Source organism: Spinacia oleracea, chromosome 4, assembly GCF_020520425.1.
Source record: "Spinacia oleracea cultivar Varoflay chromosome 4, BTI_SOV_V1, whole genome shotgun sequence".
Taxonomy (NCBI): Eukaryota; Viridiplantae; Streptophyta; class Magnoliopsida; order Caryophyllales; family Amaranthaceae; genus Spinacia; species Spinacia oleracea.
The window spans coordinates 38408383-38426160 of record NC_079490.1 but is presented as its reverse complement, the minus strand read 5'-3'; the positions used below and the strand labels follow the sequence as shown (position 1 = coordinate 38426160).

Here is a 17778-nt window from a genome sequence, read left to right as displayed (position 1 = left end):
ATACCTAGTAGTAGTTCTACTATTTACTAGGATAGGTGGTAGAAAACTTATGTTAAAACTTGACATTCACCTACATATTAGTTACAATTGTTGACTCCTACAATTGCTGACTCTTAACATATTAGTCTTTATATGTACTTTTGGAATATCAATTTTTATAATTATAATGATTACGAAGTACTATCTCCGTTTATTAAAGTTCTTTACACTACTATTTGCACGGACTCCAATGCAATATTTAACCACTAAATATATTCAATTTCGCATGTGAAAAAATTATAAAAAGTTATATTCTGAAAATACACATTCAGACCACTTTAAGAGCAAGATTAGCGGTAGTCTGAGCAATAGTCTTATTGAGTATTAACTTAAGACCTCCCATTTAAGTAAAAGAGTATGACAAAAGTCTGAGCAAGAGTCTTGGAATTGCAAGACTCTACTTAAGACGTTTAAATAGTAGATTCAATCTTAATTACTATTATTTATTCTTTTTTATTTTATTATTTTCATAAGTTTGAGGAGTCTTGAATGAGTACGAGGGGTGAAGTGAAAAAATTAAGTAAGTCTGAAAGGGTCTCAATAAGAATCTGATTAATTGAAAATAAATAAATAAATAATAAAAAGATGACGTGGAAGTCTTAGCTTATACTAGCGCTAATCTTGCTCTAACAAGATCTTACATAATAACGTTTTGATGTACGTCCTCTGTTCTTATTTACATGACACAATTATTTAGTCATGTTTATCAATGCACGACATCAAACATTAATATATTCAATTATGAATAAGAAAAAATTATAAAAAAATGATATTTAAAAAATATTTATTGAGACGAATCTAATAAGATCCCACACGACTATGTTTTTTCTTAAGTATTAATCACAAAAAGAAGCCAAAGGAGTTTGTGTGAATAGTATTAAATGCTCAGCTCAATTGTGTCCTCCAAGACATAAAGAATTTTCAGGAACGTAGGTAATACAAAATGAGAGATAATAATGCTCAAACATTTATATTAGCAAACGTAAAACATAAAGTGTAACCATTATATCGAAAAGGATGGAGTATAACTTTATAATTTACAAACCATTTAAAAGTATTGGAGATATGATTGAAAAAAACAGATTAATTTGATGGACTTATTACTCCGTTGTTAATTACATGTAAAAGTAGGGAGATTTTGAGGAGGGGGTGGTGTTTGGGGTGGGACTGTGGTGGGCCAAATTCAGTGATAACCCGAGAAGTGGGGCGGTGAATGGAAGGTTAATGTGGATGCAAAGTGTGTGGCTGGGATGGACTCGGGTGTGGGTGTTATTATTCGCAGTGCTAGGGGTGGCTGCTGATCGTTTGGAGCCTAGCTCAAAACAAAGGCCATTTTCATAGAAAGTGACTGCCTTGGGGGTGATCCAAATAAATGAGCACCAACAAGCAAGAAACACCCGAGTGCGTGTTCCGTGGATTATATTCAGGAAGCCAGTGTGTATAACTGTATACATATACATTATACTCTTAACAAAATCGAATTTCAGTAAACATTCAAAAAATGTTTATGCTCTGACATCTAACCAAGAGCACAAAAAACATTTTCAAAGAGTACTAACAAGTCTTAAGATATATAGTAACCGCCAAACGGAGGCTGACCAAAGTTTCAAGAATGTGCAAATTTCAGAGTGTTAATAGCAAATATTCACTTCTGAACTCAATCGTCACAGTCTCAGCACTTGAGCAGTCTTTCATAATCAGAATCCAAATTCTGAATAGTGTCACTCACCATATTCCTCATCCTCAGGATCGTTGAATTTCAGTCTTATGGGTCGATGTCAGCAACCATAGACCAATTAGAATTCCATCTTTAATTTATGAGACGCGAGTTACATCAGCTTATCTTGATGTTTCTGCAGAAAAATACAATGTACTAATGTAGTAAGCATTTCACATCAATAAAAACATGGCCCCTAGCAACTCCAGGTATTGTTGTAACAGCCTTTCTAAATCTCTTTGATTCTTTTTTTTTTTTGGGTCAACCTATGAAATTTACTTGTGTAAGATCGATTAGACCCCCAGATAACCAAGATTGAGTTAGCTGAACAAACCATCACATACATTGAAACAGATTACAGGCCCCTCCAAACACCAGATTTCTGTAACCCGGCCCCGGGAAAACTTTGCAAAAGACAAGGTCATGAGACTTCAATCGTAGGTTAGAAAACTCAGGAACCAGGAAGATTATTATTAAGCCAATATGACCACCGAGTAAGACACATTTCTATAAACACTATGTGATATCTATTATGTCTGTCAGCTATGTGATATCTATTATGTCCACAGCTAAGTAGTTCGTTAGAAAGTAGAGGAAAGCGGCTTGCAAGTATCAAAGCTCTGTTGTCAACGATACTTGACCAAGGTAGAAACCAGGATTTGGCTTAAACCAAAATGAACTCAAAAGAATGTAGGAGCTCCCAGAGTCCTAGTTAGCAACCAGTTAAGGTGGCAGCATATAAATCACATTTGTATCATCCTAGGGAGGAGAACATTAATTAACAAAGAGTTACAATCTAACGGAATATCTAATGCTACAGTCAACATTACCAGTAAGGACTATGTGTCAGGTCTGACTTCCATAACCCTCAATTTTCTTTAATTTGGCTATATTGCTTGATATTGAAACTCACAGAAGAATGAAACAAAGAGCTATAAATGGGGGAAAAAAAGAGCTCAACAATATGTGCTCACTTGAATGCCTTTCTCGCCTTTATCCAAAATGCATCAAGCATTACCAAGTATAGGAACTTAAACTGAAAATGATATCAAGTATGAAATCTTTTCCCATCCCACTATATCAAAACAAAGGCTAACAGGACATCAAATGATCAACATCTATCTTATAGGTATTAGTTCATGCTTCTTAGTTCTTAGACTCTGTAAAACAACAATCAGCACATTCTCTTTCAAAATGAAGGACAACAATCCAAACACAATACTTTTAAGTAACTACTTTAGCATGATAAGTTAGACATTCAAAAAGGTTACTAAGTTACTACTCATTATGACGTGAAACCAATGTGAAAATCACCTGTCCGTTGTCACAGACTGCATTACTTCTAAGAAAGCTGGAGATATTAGTTCTCAGAAACTAGTTTCAGCAAAGAATATAAGCAGTTACTGTAGTGTAAAATTATTATTTTTAATTAAATGCCGAATTGTGATCACCTGTAGATAAAAAGAAACTATCCAAATTCTGAAAAAAAATCATTCAAGCATTCTCCTAAGAGACCGAAAATATTAAGCTTACCAGCAGTTTTTCAAACTGAAGCAACATATATTGTTTTAAATAGAATGATTTCACGAGCCATTATGACAAAACATGACTGAAATAATAAAATGATACACACAGAAGATAATATCACTTATAAGAGAATAAAGCGAGACAGAAGGAATCTACCGAAAGCGAGGGAGAGTTATTAAAAGGGACCACATTGAATCCATATGAAGGCATGAAGCTAAGCCGCTGACAGTCAAAACTGGAAAATGAAACAGCTTACAGGTACAAATCACAAACATGTCTATCATTCATCTGCTCACCTATCAAGATTTCCAGAAATAGGCACAAGAGGTGTGATAAGGTAGTATCCACTTTCTGCAGCTATATACTTCTGGATCGTGGGGCCACACTCATCAAAGGGTCCAGAATATTGAAGCTCCAAAAGATCAGAATTCTCACTAGGAGCAATAGCATTGAACTAAATAGGTACCATTGCCAACCTTCAGTTTTCTAGAGTCAAACAAAGCACTTTATCAAACACAAACGATACTCAAAGTTGAGTAACATAATATACATGTAAATAACCCACCACAAAACAAAATCATATAGTTCCAGTTCCATGAAACCCGAAATGTTAAACCTGCTCAGCAAATGTTATTAGATTACTCCAATATGAGCACGATTACCTTCACAACAGACATCTGACAACAGACTTATAGTTGCAAAGTCTGTTTCAGAAAGAGATTATGTTCCAAATAAGCACTAACATAGCAAATATGGAGAGCATTTTCAATGCATCACAAAGTTAAAGAAGACAAGAAAATCAATACAGGCAACCAACAGCATTCAAGTCAGAACTCGCACTACCCCATAGAGAAATATCTCCCTTCCCACCTGGGTTGATAATAATTAAGTTAGTGTCGCACCTAACCCTATAAAAATAACCTTATCTAACCCTATAGCTAGTACAGTGGCAAGCTAGGATCGAAATCCACAAGGACGGAAAAACTTGAGACACTACAAATGCAAGCACAAAATTAAGCTAGTTCCAAATGAGGTGGAACTTATTAAACCAGGACTACAAAACTACGCTAGCAATTAACCACTAAGCAAAGGAGCACAAAAAGGAATCAAGAGACAAACACCAACACAGGATCAAGGTCAACCATGCAAGTAGGGCAGGTCGGGATTCAGTCCTAGGCAAGGTCAAGCAAAGCATAGAAGCCACTGGTGAGAGTAGACCCCTATTCGTCTCCCAACGCGGGCCAATTCTTAGTGTGACCAAATGTGGATTCTCATCCTACATACAATCATCCTTACGTAAAGTTCAAGCATAAACCAAATAATAGTCAACGCAAGGTCACAATCCCTTGTTATTCCTAGGTAAGCTACCTTAAGATCAATGATACACAATTACACAAGTGATCAATTTATATGCAAAAAAGTTTGAATGGATTTGAAATGCAATGAGTTTAGACAAGCAAGCTTGAATCAAATCAAACCCCAAAGTCACAAAGTCAACCAACTACCCTACCCCTATCATGAAACTACTCATTCATGAGATTAACTATTTCAACAACCACCTTCGTCAAAAATCCATGGAAATATTCACAACCAATCTACTAGTTGAATCAACACAATGGTCAAAGCACTCAACAAGGGAATAATCAATATGAGAAATCTTTCAATACAAGAAAATATGAGCAAAACAAGGGCGGGTCATGAAGAGACAGTGAAAACTGTAAGCTTATCAGCAGATTTTCCAACTGACATCAACACTGGATGTTTGGATTAGAATGATAAAAGAGATGGAAACAGCAGGTACACACCATTATTGATCCATCATCATTAATCTCTGTCAGTATTGTCGAAAACTGAAGAGGCAGAAATCTGTCTGTTTTCTTTGGCTTGCATATCTTCTACCTCTTTGACTGACTTTTCAGATGTAGTTAACATTCCACGACGTTCCAGCGTTATTAAATAAAGAAGCTTCATCCTGGCCTCGTAAACAGGATTTGGGTTTATCAAGCGCCCTCTTTCAAAAGCTTCCCTTAGGAAAACTGTATGCATCTTCCCTTTGTTGGATAAGTAAAATATCCCAGGGTGGTCCAGAAATAGATCCCTGATATTCAAATCAATCCCAAACCACTTCCTGAAATGGCTGATCTTCTCCACCTCCACCATCTTCTCAACAGTCAAATTTATGAATTCATGAACAATGGCAACGGCTCGTTTCTCCGATCCCTTTATACCACTTTTTGCTCTCTTCTTCTCTCCTGCCAACTCATATGGCCCAGTATATGGCATTTTCTGCCATTCCTTAACCTTTGTCCTAAAAGTCTTTTTCAACTTCATTCCTGGTGGAAACCCTTGCTTAAAACTGTACCGCATCTCCGTCCTATCAACCTTTGAATCCTCCTGACAACACTCCAAAACTCGCCAATCTTCCACCGCAGCAGTGAAATGACCAGTAGGGTAAGTAGGAACAAGTTTCAAAACATGGGTGTTCGGTTCATTCCCATCACAAAGCAAGAACAACTGAGGATTCCGCGCAATCACAGATTCCTCAAAATCATCAGGAAGACCCAACTCCCTCCACACCTTAAAAACCGCCCTTAACGGCAATGATCTAGACAACGACATCGAAAGAATCCGAACCAAGCGTTCCACAACCAACGGCAAAGACTCGTTAATAGCAGCAGCCTCCAATTGGGAAATCTCAATCACTTTATCAGTTAATTTACAATAGGGCATGGACTTTTGAGGATCATAAAAAACCTCGAAAACGTGAGGGTGTCGACGGAGGAACGAAGGGGCACCCCGGTTAAGGTGGAGCCTCTGGGAGAGCCTGGACAAGAAATCAACCGATACAGAAGGTGGGTTTTTATGGGGGTTTGCTAAGATAAGGTCTTGAATAGCAACTACTTTAACAAGCTTCTTGTAATTGTCCATATACTTCTCAAATGTAGGGTCTCTTGCCCTCGATGCAACAAATTGTGCTGATGAAATTGTTCTTATTCTTGTTGATTTTGAACCAAATAAAACAACTAAATTTGAGGGTTTCAACATGAATTTGACTAATTGAATCGCCATTGTAACAAAATCATTAAATTCAATTACATCATCTATAATAAGCTTATACTTGGTACTATATTTTAGCAGTGGGTTCAACTGAACCCCAATATGACAAAATGAAAAATGCAATCTTAATTTGATAAAAACAAAAAAAGACAACTAATGAATTTACCTAAGAGCGAGTGACTGTAGAATTAGATTTTCTGGAAAAGTTTGTAACTCTTACACCCAAAACCCTTCTCAATGTTCTTCGTCGAAGGAGGAGGGAGGAGGGAGGAGGAAAGAGGAAAGAAATAAAGAGAATGGACGCCATTTTTTTGTTTTACAAAATTTTATACTTCCTTCGTTCGTGAAATATCGCGCCGTTGTTGACTTTTACTCCTCTAATTATTAATTTGACTCTTAATATCTCAATTTGTGTTTAAGTAAAAATTATAAAAAATTAATATTTATAAATATATATCAATACGAATCTAACATGACCACACGTGACTAAAATTTCCTTACGTACAAATCACAAAAAATGGCCAAGATCGTAGTGTAAATAGTGTAAAAAACAAATGGTGCGATATTTTCGAAACGGAGGAAGTATAAATTTTATATAACCCCTAAGGAGCTTTTCCTAGTTAATGTCAGTGATGGAAAAATTTTCAATCAAATGGTATTTTCGTAAATAATATGGTAGACTCAATTACAGTCACATTACATCAAATGTGGGCTACATGTACGGTTATTATTGTATTTTCATAATACATCAACAAATTCTTCTCCGTTCCGAAATAGTTGCACCGTTTGTAAATGGCACAATAATTTAGGAGGAAAATATGAGACATGTGAGGGGTAGTGATTAGTAAAAGTAAGCACAGGCTATGCTTGTAGTTCGTAATGTTATAGTTCCAACGCTTGTAAGAGCATGTATTGCTCAAGTTAGTAACGGTTTGTTATTTATTTTTCAATGTTGTATGATTGTTGCTATAGCCCATAATCTAACCAAAAAGTTAGAAAAAGGGAACAGCTTTGTTTAATCGGATATTTCATGAAATACCCCCGAGTTTTGAAGTAATTCACCAAATGCCCATCAAGTTCCAATAATTCACCAAATACCCCTGACAATTGACTTAATGTTCCAAATACCCTTACTTTTAACGGTCCGTTAGTCCGCCGTTAGCCTAATTTCATAATTCACCAAATACCCCTATTATTAAACTTATTTCACCAAATACCCCAAACTTAAAAATAGTTATTCTGATATTCCAACGACTAGTCTTTTCGTTTGAAAAGTAGTTGTTGATCTTGCTTGGCTATAAAAACCCACTTTCTGAATGTTTCTTGTAATTTAGATATTGTTTTTCTTTGCTTTGCTAATTGCATTAGATTTGTGTCATGAGTTTTGTTTCCAAATCATCATCCACACACAATGAGTCCACATATATTAGAGTACCTAACCAATTTTGCTATTGTGATAGGAAATTTGTCATTTGAAGCTCCGATACAACACGCAATCCACAAAGGTTGTACTACAAGTGTGATCCTTGCAACAATCTGAGATGGTGCAAGGGAGTAGTTGAACAAGAAAACAGGGGGCAGTAGCATGAAGGACAATACAGGGGAAGCTTAGACGAAGGAGAAAGTACTGAAAACAGGGGAAATAGTAAGATGCAATAGGACTTGAAGCAAATGAAGAAAAGGATGATACTGTAATGTCAATACAAGGCATCTTACTTTGATTTTGAAATGAAGAAAGGCTAATCCTATTTATGTCATGGTTTGGGATGGACAGGCAGAACTTAGGACTCAGGAGAGCAAGCAAGTACTTTTAGCAAAGAAAAGTTAAGACTTCAAAGAACTCTTAGCAAAGCAATTGGGAGGCAAACAACATGTGAAAGAAGTCCGAGGGCAGGGTCTTATTATTGGTATAGAGTTGGATGTACAAGTTGACCCGCTAGTTGATGCTTGTCGAAATTCAGGAATGTTAAATTGTTAATATTAACTGCTGGAAAAGGAAAATAGTGAGATTGGTTCCTCCACTGACCATATTAGAACAGGAGCTCGAAACAGGTTCTGAGATTCTCCTCAAGTGTTTCCCGTCCCTAGGTTGAAGCAGTGGAGTTGAATTTGTGTACGATGAGTAGATGCTTGTCAAATTTCCTTGTGACATCAATAGATCCAAAGCTCATAATTGGCATTGTAGCTGTAAATCAGGAATAAGTTTCCTACTAGCTTCTCTTTGGATTATGCCTTGAGTTTAATGTACAAATTGTCATTTCAAGATATCCCACTCGTTAATCAGAACATTGATTTTCTTTGTTGCTTGGATTCATTTCATAAGTATCTTTCTTCCTTATTATAAGGCTTAGTTTGTTATTTTGATACCTATAAATTGTGTAGCTTTGTATTGAGTGGAACACACAATCAACATTATTATTTTCTCTTCGTACTACAACGTTTGTTCAAAATTAGCCTTTAGATATTATCACGACTTTAGTGGATCAAGAAGGCATAAGCAAACAATAAGCAACGACTAATTTTCAAACAAAAAAACTAGACGTTGGAACATCAGAATAACTATTTTTAAGGTTGGGGCATTTGGTGAAATAAGTTTAATAATAGGGGTATTTGGTGAAATAAAATTTTAAAAAAGGGGCATTTGGTGAATTATGAAACTAGGCTAACGGCGGACTAACGGACCGTTATCAGTAAGGGTATTTGGGGCATTAAGTCAATTGTCAGGGGTATTTGGTGAATTATTGGAACTTGATGGGCATTTGGTGAATTACTTCAAAACTCGGGGGTATTTCATGAAATATCCGTTGTTTAATTGAATATTTTGTTGTGCTGTAAAAAAAAAAAAATAAAAGAAAGTTGCAAGTGGGCTTGGTCCCCACATCAAATCAATCTGCACGTGGGTTAAAAGGGGTAGGGAATTGAGAGGGAAAGTGACGAACTTTGTACAGAGTGGGTGGGGATGAAATTTTGAAATTCCTCACTTGAAAATTTCAGCACCAAAAGTGAACTACCTTCATATTTCATAAAAGAAGTTGTACTTTACATCTACTTTTCAACATAAAACTAACACATTTTAACATAAAAATCTAAATTTATCCAACAAAAAAAATAATAAAACTCAAATCTGGGATCAGCCTTCATGTTGAAACCTTTGTTCACATCACATATCCACCTTGACCACGTCACACGACACATAGTTTTTCTTGTTTTTTCGTATTATTTTCACCATGGAAGATAATGATAGTATTCTTGAAGCACTTATCTTGGGGAGATGGGGTTGGTGATGAATTTTACACAGATGTTGCTGAACTCCTCCTATTGGAAGAACAAGTTGCAAATGAATTTGAAGAAAACCATCATAAATTATGGAGGAAAAAGATCGGCAAGAATTTATGAAATCAGATTCAGATTCAGAATTATCACCTGAAGAACTCATCAACATTTATGAGCAAATGAACACCCTGGAAGACGAGTTCGAGGAAGACGATAACCGCTGGTATGTCACTGTCTCTGATGATGAAGAAGAAATGGAATATTTTGAGCATCCTCCAATTATGCACATTGTAGGGGGTGTTTTGTAGATTTTCCCGCACGCGACTTTTTTCCCCTACGGGTTTTGAGATTTTGAATTTCGAAGGAGTCGCCACCAAACAATATTTAAGGGTCCGGTTTGGAAAGACCAAAGTTGACTCTTGTGGATAAGGCATTGAATCTTAGAAACCGAATGGGTGAGATTCGGGCACGGGAACGACCCGCTTATTTGGCAAGCTTTAAAAGTACATTCGGATACAAGACAAGGATTGTTTTCGATAAATCCTAATCATGTCACTAAGTTGGTTGGGCATGCATTTTAGAACATCGAAATTGCTATTTGTGTGTGATCAACTTTGCTTTAAAGTTAATTGAAGGAACCGAAAGCCGGTTTGTCCAAAAATTATGTGATGTAACCTTTTGTATATTATTGAATTTAGCATGTGAGGTGATGAAAGCAATAAACATGTAAGGCATCATCACAAGAAATGAAGGAATTATTGAAATGCCCACATCACCTTAAAAAAGGTTAGTAAAGAGTGCGGAATTGAAATTGCAAAAATAAAGGTGCGATATTGAAAGTGCGTTATTGAAATTGCGATATTGAATGTGCGATATTGAAAATGCGATATTGAAAGTGCGATATTGAAATGCGGTATTGAAAGAGCGATATTGAAATGACAATATTTAAATGACGATATTGAAATTGTATTATTGTACTTGAGATGTGATAGATTAAAAAGTGATACCGCAAGTGCATGGTGTCTGTTGTTAGCATATACTTAGCAAATACGGGTCGATCCCACAGGGAGACAAGTTCTATTAGTTTTTGCCCAATTATACGAACTATTTCAATAACGAAAGTTGATTTTGAGTATTAACTAGTAAAGCTAAAACAAATAATAAAAATGCGTAATTTATCAATGAATTAAAGGTCTAGGGTGTCTGTTCGATTCACCATGCTTATACCAGTCCAATAACACAATTCAATTCGACAATGAATAAACTAAGCAGAGTAATTAAAGTACATTCTAATCCTACGATCGGGTCTTAACACTTTCAATTCAACATATGCAGTACGGTCGCTAACATAATCAGAATTGTCAATTGTACTAAGCCTCTAAAAACACGATCTTTCGATTCTAATTCCTATTAGCTAGATAATTAATCCATGAAATTGGCCGATAACATGAATCAACGATTAAGAACAAATAAATTGGAATTACTCAATCATAATCTATAAATTAACAAACTTTAATGCATAACGATTATAGTATAAACATGGCTTCCCTTACTTAGCCCTAGAAAATGACTACTCGCTCATAATTAATTTAACAATCATGAAACAAATAATAAGAATGAAATTCATAATATCAAAGAACGAATTAATCTAAGGAACGAAAATAATAAATTTGAATTAAAGCAAGAGAAATTATGAAATTACCTTAGATTGATGAATGAAAGAAATCAGAAAAATAGCGTTCAACAATGGAAAAGAAAGAATAGAAAATAACGTGAAAAAGAATTCTAAGAAAGAAAATAACATCCAAGAGAGCCCTAGGAAAATAATTCCCTTTAATATTTATAGGCTTCCTATTTTCTGAAATAATAATAAATAAATAAATGAGAAAATAAAAATAGAAGTCGTCAATGATTGGTCGATGTGTGATGACGTGGCGATGAAAAACCGACGGCGAGAGAGACGTATGCAATATGGTACTTCGTCGGCTTGGGCGCGCTATGGGCGCAGCCTTGCGCTGTGAGCAGGCCAACAGTTGATTATGCAAGGCGTGAGTGCAATATGGGCGCAGCGAACTTGTTGTGGGTGCAGCGCACGGGCTGTGGGCGCATGGAAGAAGAAAGTGTGCGATGTGGGTGCAGCACATCGTTGTGAGCATGGCAGACGTTGTTTAGTAAAGCGACGGGGTGTTGCGGGTTGGGTGCGGCCACAACGCGCTAGATGTGGGCATAATGCGCTTCGCTGTGGGCACATTGCACGATTCAGGTACGTTGTTGTGACGATGCTTCCCACACTACCGAGATTTTATGACGAGCATCGGAAACTAGCCCCGTGTCATCCAAAATAACGAATTGCCAAGATGGCCGAATAAATCAAGCTAAGTGAACCGGAACTTTCGCAAATCATTTCCGAAAACTCTATTTTTCGATCAAACACGACATTTTCATACGAACCATCCGATAGTCATTCGACCCACCTCTAAATCTCCAGAAACATCCAAATGATTGTAAAATATCCTGAAATATCAAAGAAAACACAAACGGAGCATAATAGAGTACGAAAACGACGACTTATGCAATAATGACTCTAAATGCAACTAATATGAGAGAAATGCCTAGAAATGAAACCTAAATGAGCCTAAAATACCCTATATAAATATGATTCATCAAGATCCGAACTCCAAACAACTACTTAATAATAAGTGTGTCCAACACGGATTCAATTCTCTAAAAATATCAAATTTAGATGAGTTGCTTATCATAAAGCATCCTTGGATTTTCTTCCTTGTCTTGTTCGTGATAGGCGTCGATCACATACTTGAAGCAACCACTTTCAAATCAGCATTCTTCATTCCTTTGGTACGTATACCATCGTTACACCCTTTCGTCATCTCAGCAAGTTCTGTCGCCCCTTGTTTCACCATGGCGGCCTTCTCTACATCGGACAGGGACACTTTTGCTGGTAATATGATTTTCTTGTGGAGAATGAGATGAGTAGTAGAGTTGTCCCACCGAGCGTGCCAAATTTGTAAACACAAATTTAAAGTCTGCAAAATAACGAACTCAAAATAAGTGAACAAAATATTTTTATTGATTTTTGTAATTTCTGGGTACAATCTCTAATGTGTTTATCCACTGATTCGATCTCCACAACCGTAAGAACTTGTTTTGTCAGACGTCTTGAGCGAGGGCCACCAGGCTATATCTCTTTAATTGACGTCGTGTGGAGGTAGAACGACACTTGTGCTTGTTGTTCTTCTTCCACACTAGTGGAAAAAACCCCTGTTGAGGGGGGCATTTCGGGCTTGTTGAGGCGAACATGGCCCGCTTCAACAGAGGGGGCTTCAACAGGTCAGAGATCTGTTGAGGCGGGCATTTGAAAGCCCCCCTCAACAGACAAGTCTGTTGAGGCGAACAACTAATTGCCCCCCTCAACAGACAAGCCTGTTGAGGCGAACATTTGAGGCGAACATTAAATTGCCCCCCTCAACAGACAAGCCTGTTGAGGTAAACATTGTGTTGCCCGCCCCAACTAGCAGTCATAAATCTTAATCAACATCACATAAGCTGGGCTACCACCACTAATATTCTGCTTTAATTTTCTTTGTTAGGTAATAGAAGAACCATAATACTCATAAAATAGACAATTGTAAACAATAAATATTCACATTAATATTGAAATAATACTGTTTAATGTAATTTTACAATATAAATTCACACAAAAATAATCTTTGAATCTACAATTCTATTTTTACAAAAGGGAGGGACAACACTTAAGCGGCAACATTTTGTTCCTTGACGCTCTTCCTCTCTTACTACTCGTGAAAAAAAGGGTCATCCTCTCTTCCTGGATTGTCCACATCTTCTTTCGCCTGCAAGGAAAAAATAAATGACTACAATACCCACAACTTTCCTAGGACATTGACAATTAATAAACATTTTAGATTGAGACTCCAACATGAAGAAAGTAAATCATGCACCGAATCAACATATGAAGATTTTAAACTTGTCACTTTATGATACACCTTAACGTGTATCGAAGGTCAAACCACGTCACGTGACAAGTTGGCCTCAATGGGACACAGCACATAAGACATACTTACAAGTCTTTTCTATGAAATCTATTAAAAACGGTTGGTTTACATTTACGTGGCCATATTACAGTAACAAGGTACAGTTCTCAGCCATCAAATAGAAGAAGATCGAAAAATTTCACAAAAACGAAAAGACAACTCACTTGCCGTAGTTGTGCATTGACTTCTGAAAGGAGACCTTCATCTAAAGAGTCTTCTTGCTCTCTTTGATTTAACTCCTGGTGAAACGTACAAAGCAAGTTAAGCAACTCAATATCTTCATACTAATCTCTTGAAAAATGCAAATAGTGGAATAAAAAACATAAAACCTCAAGAAACAAGAATAGCTAGACGAACCAGTCAAAAACATACTATAGATAATGCATAGAGTAAAATAAAGAATAAACCCCAAACTCCCAGAGAAGATCTATGCATTATGTACATTTAATTGCAGATATTATGTAAATAAGTTCCTAAATTTGAACAATTGAAAAATAAATTTTAGTCTTTTACGCAGCTGTCAACCGCACAATTCTATAAGAATACATCTGTTATATATAAGAATACTGTGATTTACAGTTGTGACACAGCCACACAATTCTATAAGAAATGAAGGAGCCTCAAGCAACTGGTTGGTCAAGTACTTGCAACGAAGAACATAGATAAGAAAAAGAGTACAGTGACAGTTGAGCCATTCCTGTGTATCAATTTAGTTACATATGCAGGACTATATATCAGCTGAATTAGTTTATTACGGGAAAAAGAGAGTTTTGAAATGAACTTTTAATTTCTGCTTAAGCTCACGGATAACCTATAGTGCCTACAATTTATACACATTAAGCTAAGAACACAATTACATAAGCAAAAAGAACAAGACCATTCAAGACTAAGATAAAGCTGCAGTTCAGACTTCGGTAATCAAAAGGAAAAACTAAGGTACAGAACTTAACTAAAAGTTTGACAACAGAACAAGTCAAATTCATAAAACAAGAAAATGAAGCTTGTTCAGAGAGCATAAAATTGGGGCGGGCAAAATCTGAGAACAAAATAACCAAAGTAAATTTACGTAATGAGTACATGAAATTCGACTAGATTTGGTCGTTACATGTTAAAAGGGTAAAAAAAACAAAAAAAAACGAAGACAAACACTGGTCTATATCTGATATACTATCACTCGCTCTCTCATTTTTAGTGCACTGATAAAAACTATCTCGAATGAACGTTATGAGTATATCCTGCATTCTGATTTTACAGCTCAACCAAATACCAAGAACCTAACTTCGAAGGGAAGAAAATCAAGGGGGAAAAAGTTCAAGGCTCAAACCTTATCCGGAAAAAACCCATCTTAACTGAATTTGTATAAGGAGATGAAATCCCTGTTATTACCGTGTGCTGAATTTCCATATATGCCGAGATATATAAACGGGGCAATGTATAACTCACAATCTTATCACTTGTTTGGCTGGACCTTTCTGGATATTTCTAGCAATTATCATCTGTTGTTCAAATGACGTTTTCTATGCAGCAATACCAAAAAGAAGAACACCATAAGATTCATGTTTAATGTTGCATGTTTAAATTCAGCCAAAAAGGATCAACTTAGGAACATCAGAGCAACAGTCACAATATCAAAATATAACCATGTCAATCACAAACAAGTTCTAATACAAGTTCACAATATCAAACCAACATTTGTTCAAGTGTTTTTAAGTTCTAAAATCCAACAATTCACGAAACACTAGTGGAAAAAACATATCTTGCCCATTCAAAATCCTACATCAGCAAGGCCACACTATTTCGTGGTTTGGTGTTGAGAACATTATATACTGTAAAATGTTGGAGGCTAGGAGCTCTAATTCCTAGCTGCGGGACTTTAAGAATGTAATCAAAATTGGAAAGACTGTAAATAAAAAAATTTGCATTATCCAAACCCAAAGTCTTTAAACATTAAGAAGTTTTTCCCATGATAAAGTAAGCGAATGTGTGATACATTACACTTAGGCTCTAGCCTATTAACAAGAGCATAAACATGCATGATACAACACCAGCACTTATATGGTGACCGGTCCCCAGAACAGTTTCACCATGACACAATCCAGAGTTAAGTTTTCTAAGTTAGAAATGCTAGCAACTAAAGACCAAAACACAGACAAACAGGACCAAACCAGAAGTAGTTACAAATTTTGTTTCACCACATCAATATATCCAGTACACTCTGACTTGAAATGTTCTTGTTGAGATTGAGTGAAGATTCTTAAAATGATTAACTCTAAGTACATCAATCAACTTGGATTTTGTAATCCACCATAAAATGACTAGCATAGAACTCGTAATGTGTTGTTATATTGCCACTAGACATTGTCAAGATCTCCATCTATTGCTAGCTTTTTAACACACACCAGACAAAGCGTAAGGAGAGAATAATCAAAGTACTAATAAGTTTAAAACCAACCCTGACAGCCTCAGAAAACATAATACCAAGTTGGCATTTGAATGATAATTAACTACAACAAGATTACAATATATAAGCTACGCTACTATATAATTTCTCAATACAGCTGAATAGCAGGATTTATCTTATAGGGTACACTAGTTGCAGGAACATTTATATGATAACGGCAAAAATTTCAATGCAATAATTTAAACACACATCTGTTATACATGACTGACAATTTACAGCCACAAGCAATCATATACGTTTTTTCCAAATATATTGGGGCCCAGTCCCCCGCCCACCCCCCTTAATTAGTTATTTTACTATAGTACTGGTAATTAATTAATTATCACATTGGGGCCAAATTGTTGGGAAAAATGAGGTAAGCCCCACTCCCGTCAGGACAAAATTTCCGATTGGGCGATTACTGCTATTTCTCTATCACTGTTCCTATATGACTCACATCTATAGCGCTTCAACTTCTCATTTGGGATTTAACATCATTCTTCATTGTGGACACAAAGAACACGTCTTGATAAGTATTGAACGCGGTAAGGGGCACAGAGGCTGTCATAGTCTACTCACGTGGGTATGTACGTGTGAGGTGTTTGCTGCAGTACATGAGCTAAGGATGGTTCATTTTACCTATGCAAGAAAACAGATGTCACCAAAGTAGTTTTAGCTTCCTTAAGAAGCCTCGTCCACCATATTATCCCTTGTCATGGCATGTTAGTTCACCTTATTTTAGGTCTTTATTACACAGATAGCTAATAGAGACAGCAGATGTTTACAGCTTCTGGGTGCTTGCTTCTGTTAAAGATAGTCAAGGAATGCAAAATAACACGCAAAGAACTGAAGATTACTCTAAAAGCTTAATAGCAAGCGTGAGTTACTGAGTCCCTACTTCTCCTTACAGTCCTAAGCCTGAAAGTACCCAATTCAATTTCAGATACTAAGATGTCGACTTATTATATTAATATGAATAACGAAGAAATTAAGTATGCAAATTAGAAGCGTAAAAGAGGAAAATTATTGAAATAAACCTTAATTGCGATTATTGCAAATATCGAAACCCCTAACTTAATAAATTTCAAATACAGATCTTCACATTATGCATCGAGGCATCAAAAATTATATTCAACCTAAAAACAACATAACATCATATATCTACACTATATACCGAAATGCGGCATCAAAAGTTCAAATTGAACGAATTCAACACTCATAACATCAATTTTTCGCAATAACAACATAAAATTAAGAAAAAAGAAAGCAGAAACGATAGATCTAGAGAGAAGAAAAGAGGTTATACCTGAATACCATGTCGAGACAGTAAAGCTACCAGCAAGAATGTTCGACCTGGATATCAGCTTGACCGGTGTGGATTTAAATTCCTTCATTTTCGCTTGAAATTTTTAGATCTAACACGAAGATAAAATGTTGAAAGAGGAGAGAAAAAAAGAACGAAATCGAGGGCGTTTATGAAGACACCTTCTTTGAAATTGTAGAGAATGAGGGAGAGGGAGAGGGAGAGGGAGAGGGAGAGGGAGAGAAGATATACCTCCCATGGAAAGGGGCGGATGGTTTGAGGAGTTTTGAACCGGGAGAGAGGAGAGGAGAGGAGAGGAGAGAGAGAAATGACTCTTTCACGCTAACAGAAG

At 36.2% G+C, this 17778-nt stretch overlaps 1 protein-coding gene across 3 annotated transcripts; it reads right to left on the bottom strand.

Moving 5' to 3' along the window:
* Positions 1 to 1412: 1412 nt before the first annotated feature.
* On the bottom strand, positions 1413 to 6647 carry LOC110777750 (protein ROOT PRIMORDIUM DEFECTIVE 1). Of its 3 annotated transcripts, none has more exons than XR_002530564.2 (3): positions 5089 to 6646; positions 3580 to 3769; positions 1413 to 1892 (listed from the first exon to the last, which is right to left on the bottom strand). XR_002530564.2 is itself a non-coding variant. In XM_021982336.2 (2 exons), exon 1 carries the CDS (start codon positions 6350 to 6352, stop codon positions 5108 to 5110), a length of 1245 nt encoding a protein of 414 aa, XP_021838028.1. In that variant the 5' UTR covers positions 6353 to 6647; the 3' UTR covers positions 1413 to 1892; positions 5089 to 5107. The 3 variants fall into 3 exon arrangements, 1 of the variants encoding a protein (XP_021838028.1); XR_008932860.1 differs by having other exon boundaries at positions 6507 to 6644; XM_021982336.2 differs by lacking the exon at positions 3580 to 3769 and having other exon boundaries at positions 5089 to 6647.
* Positions 6648 to 17778: the final 11131 nt, after the last annotated feature.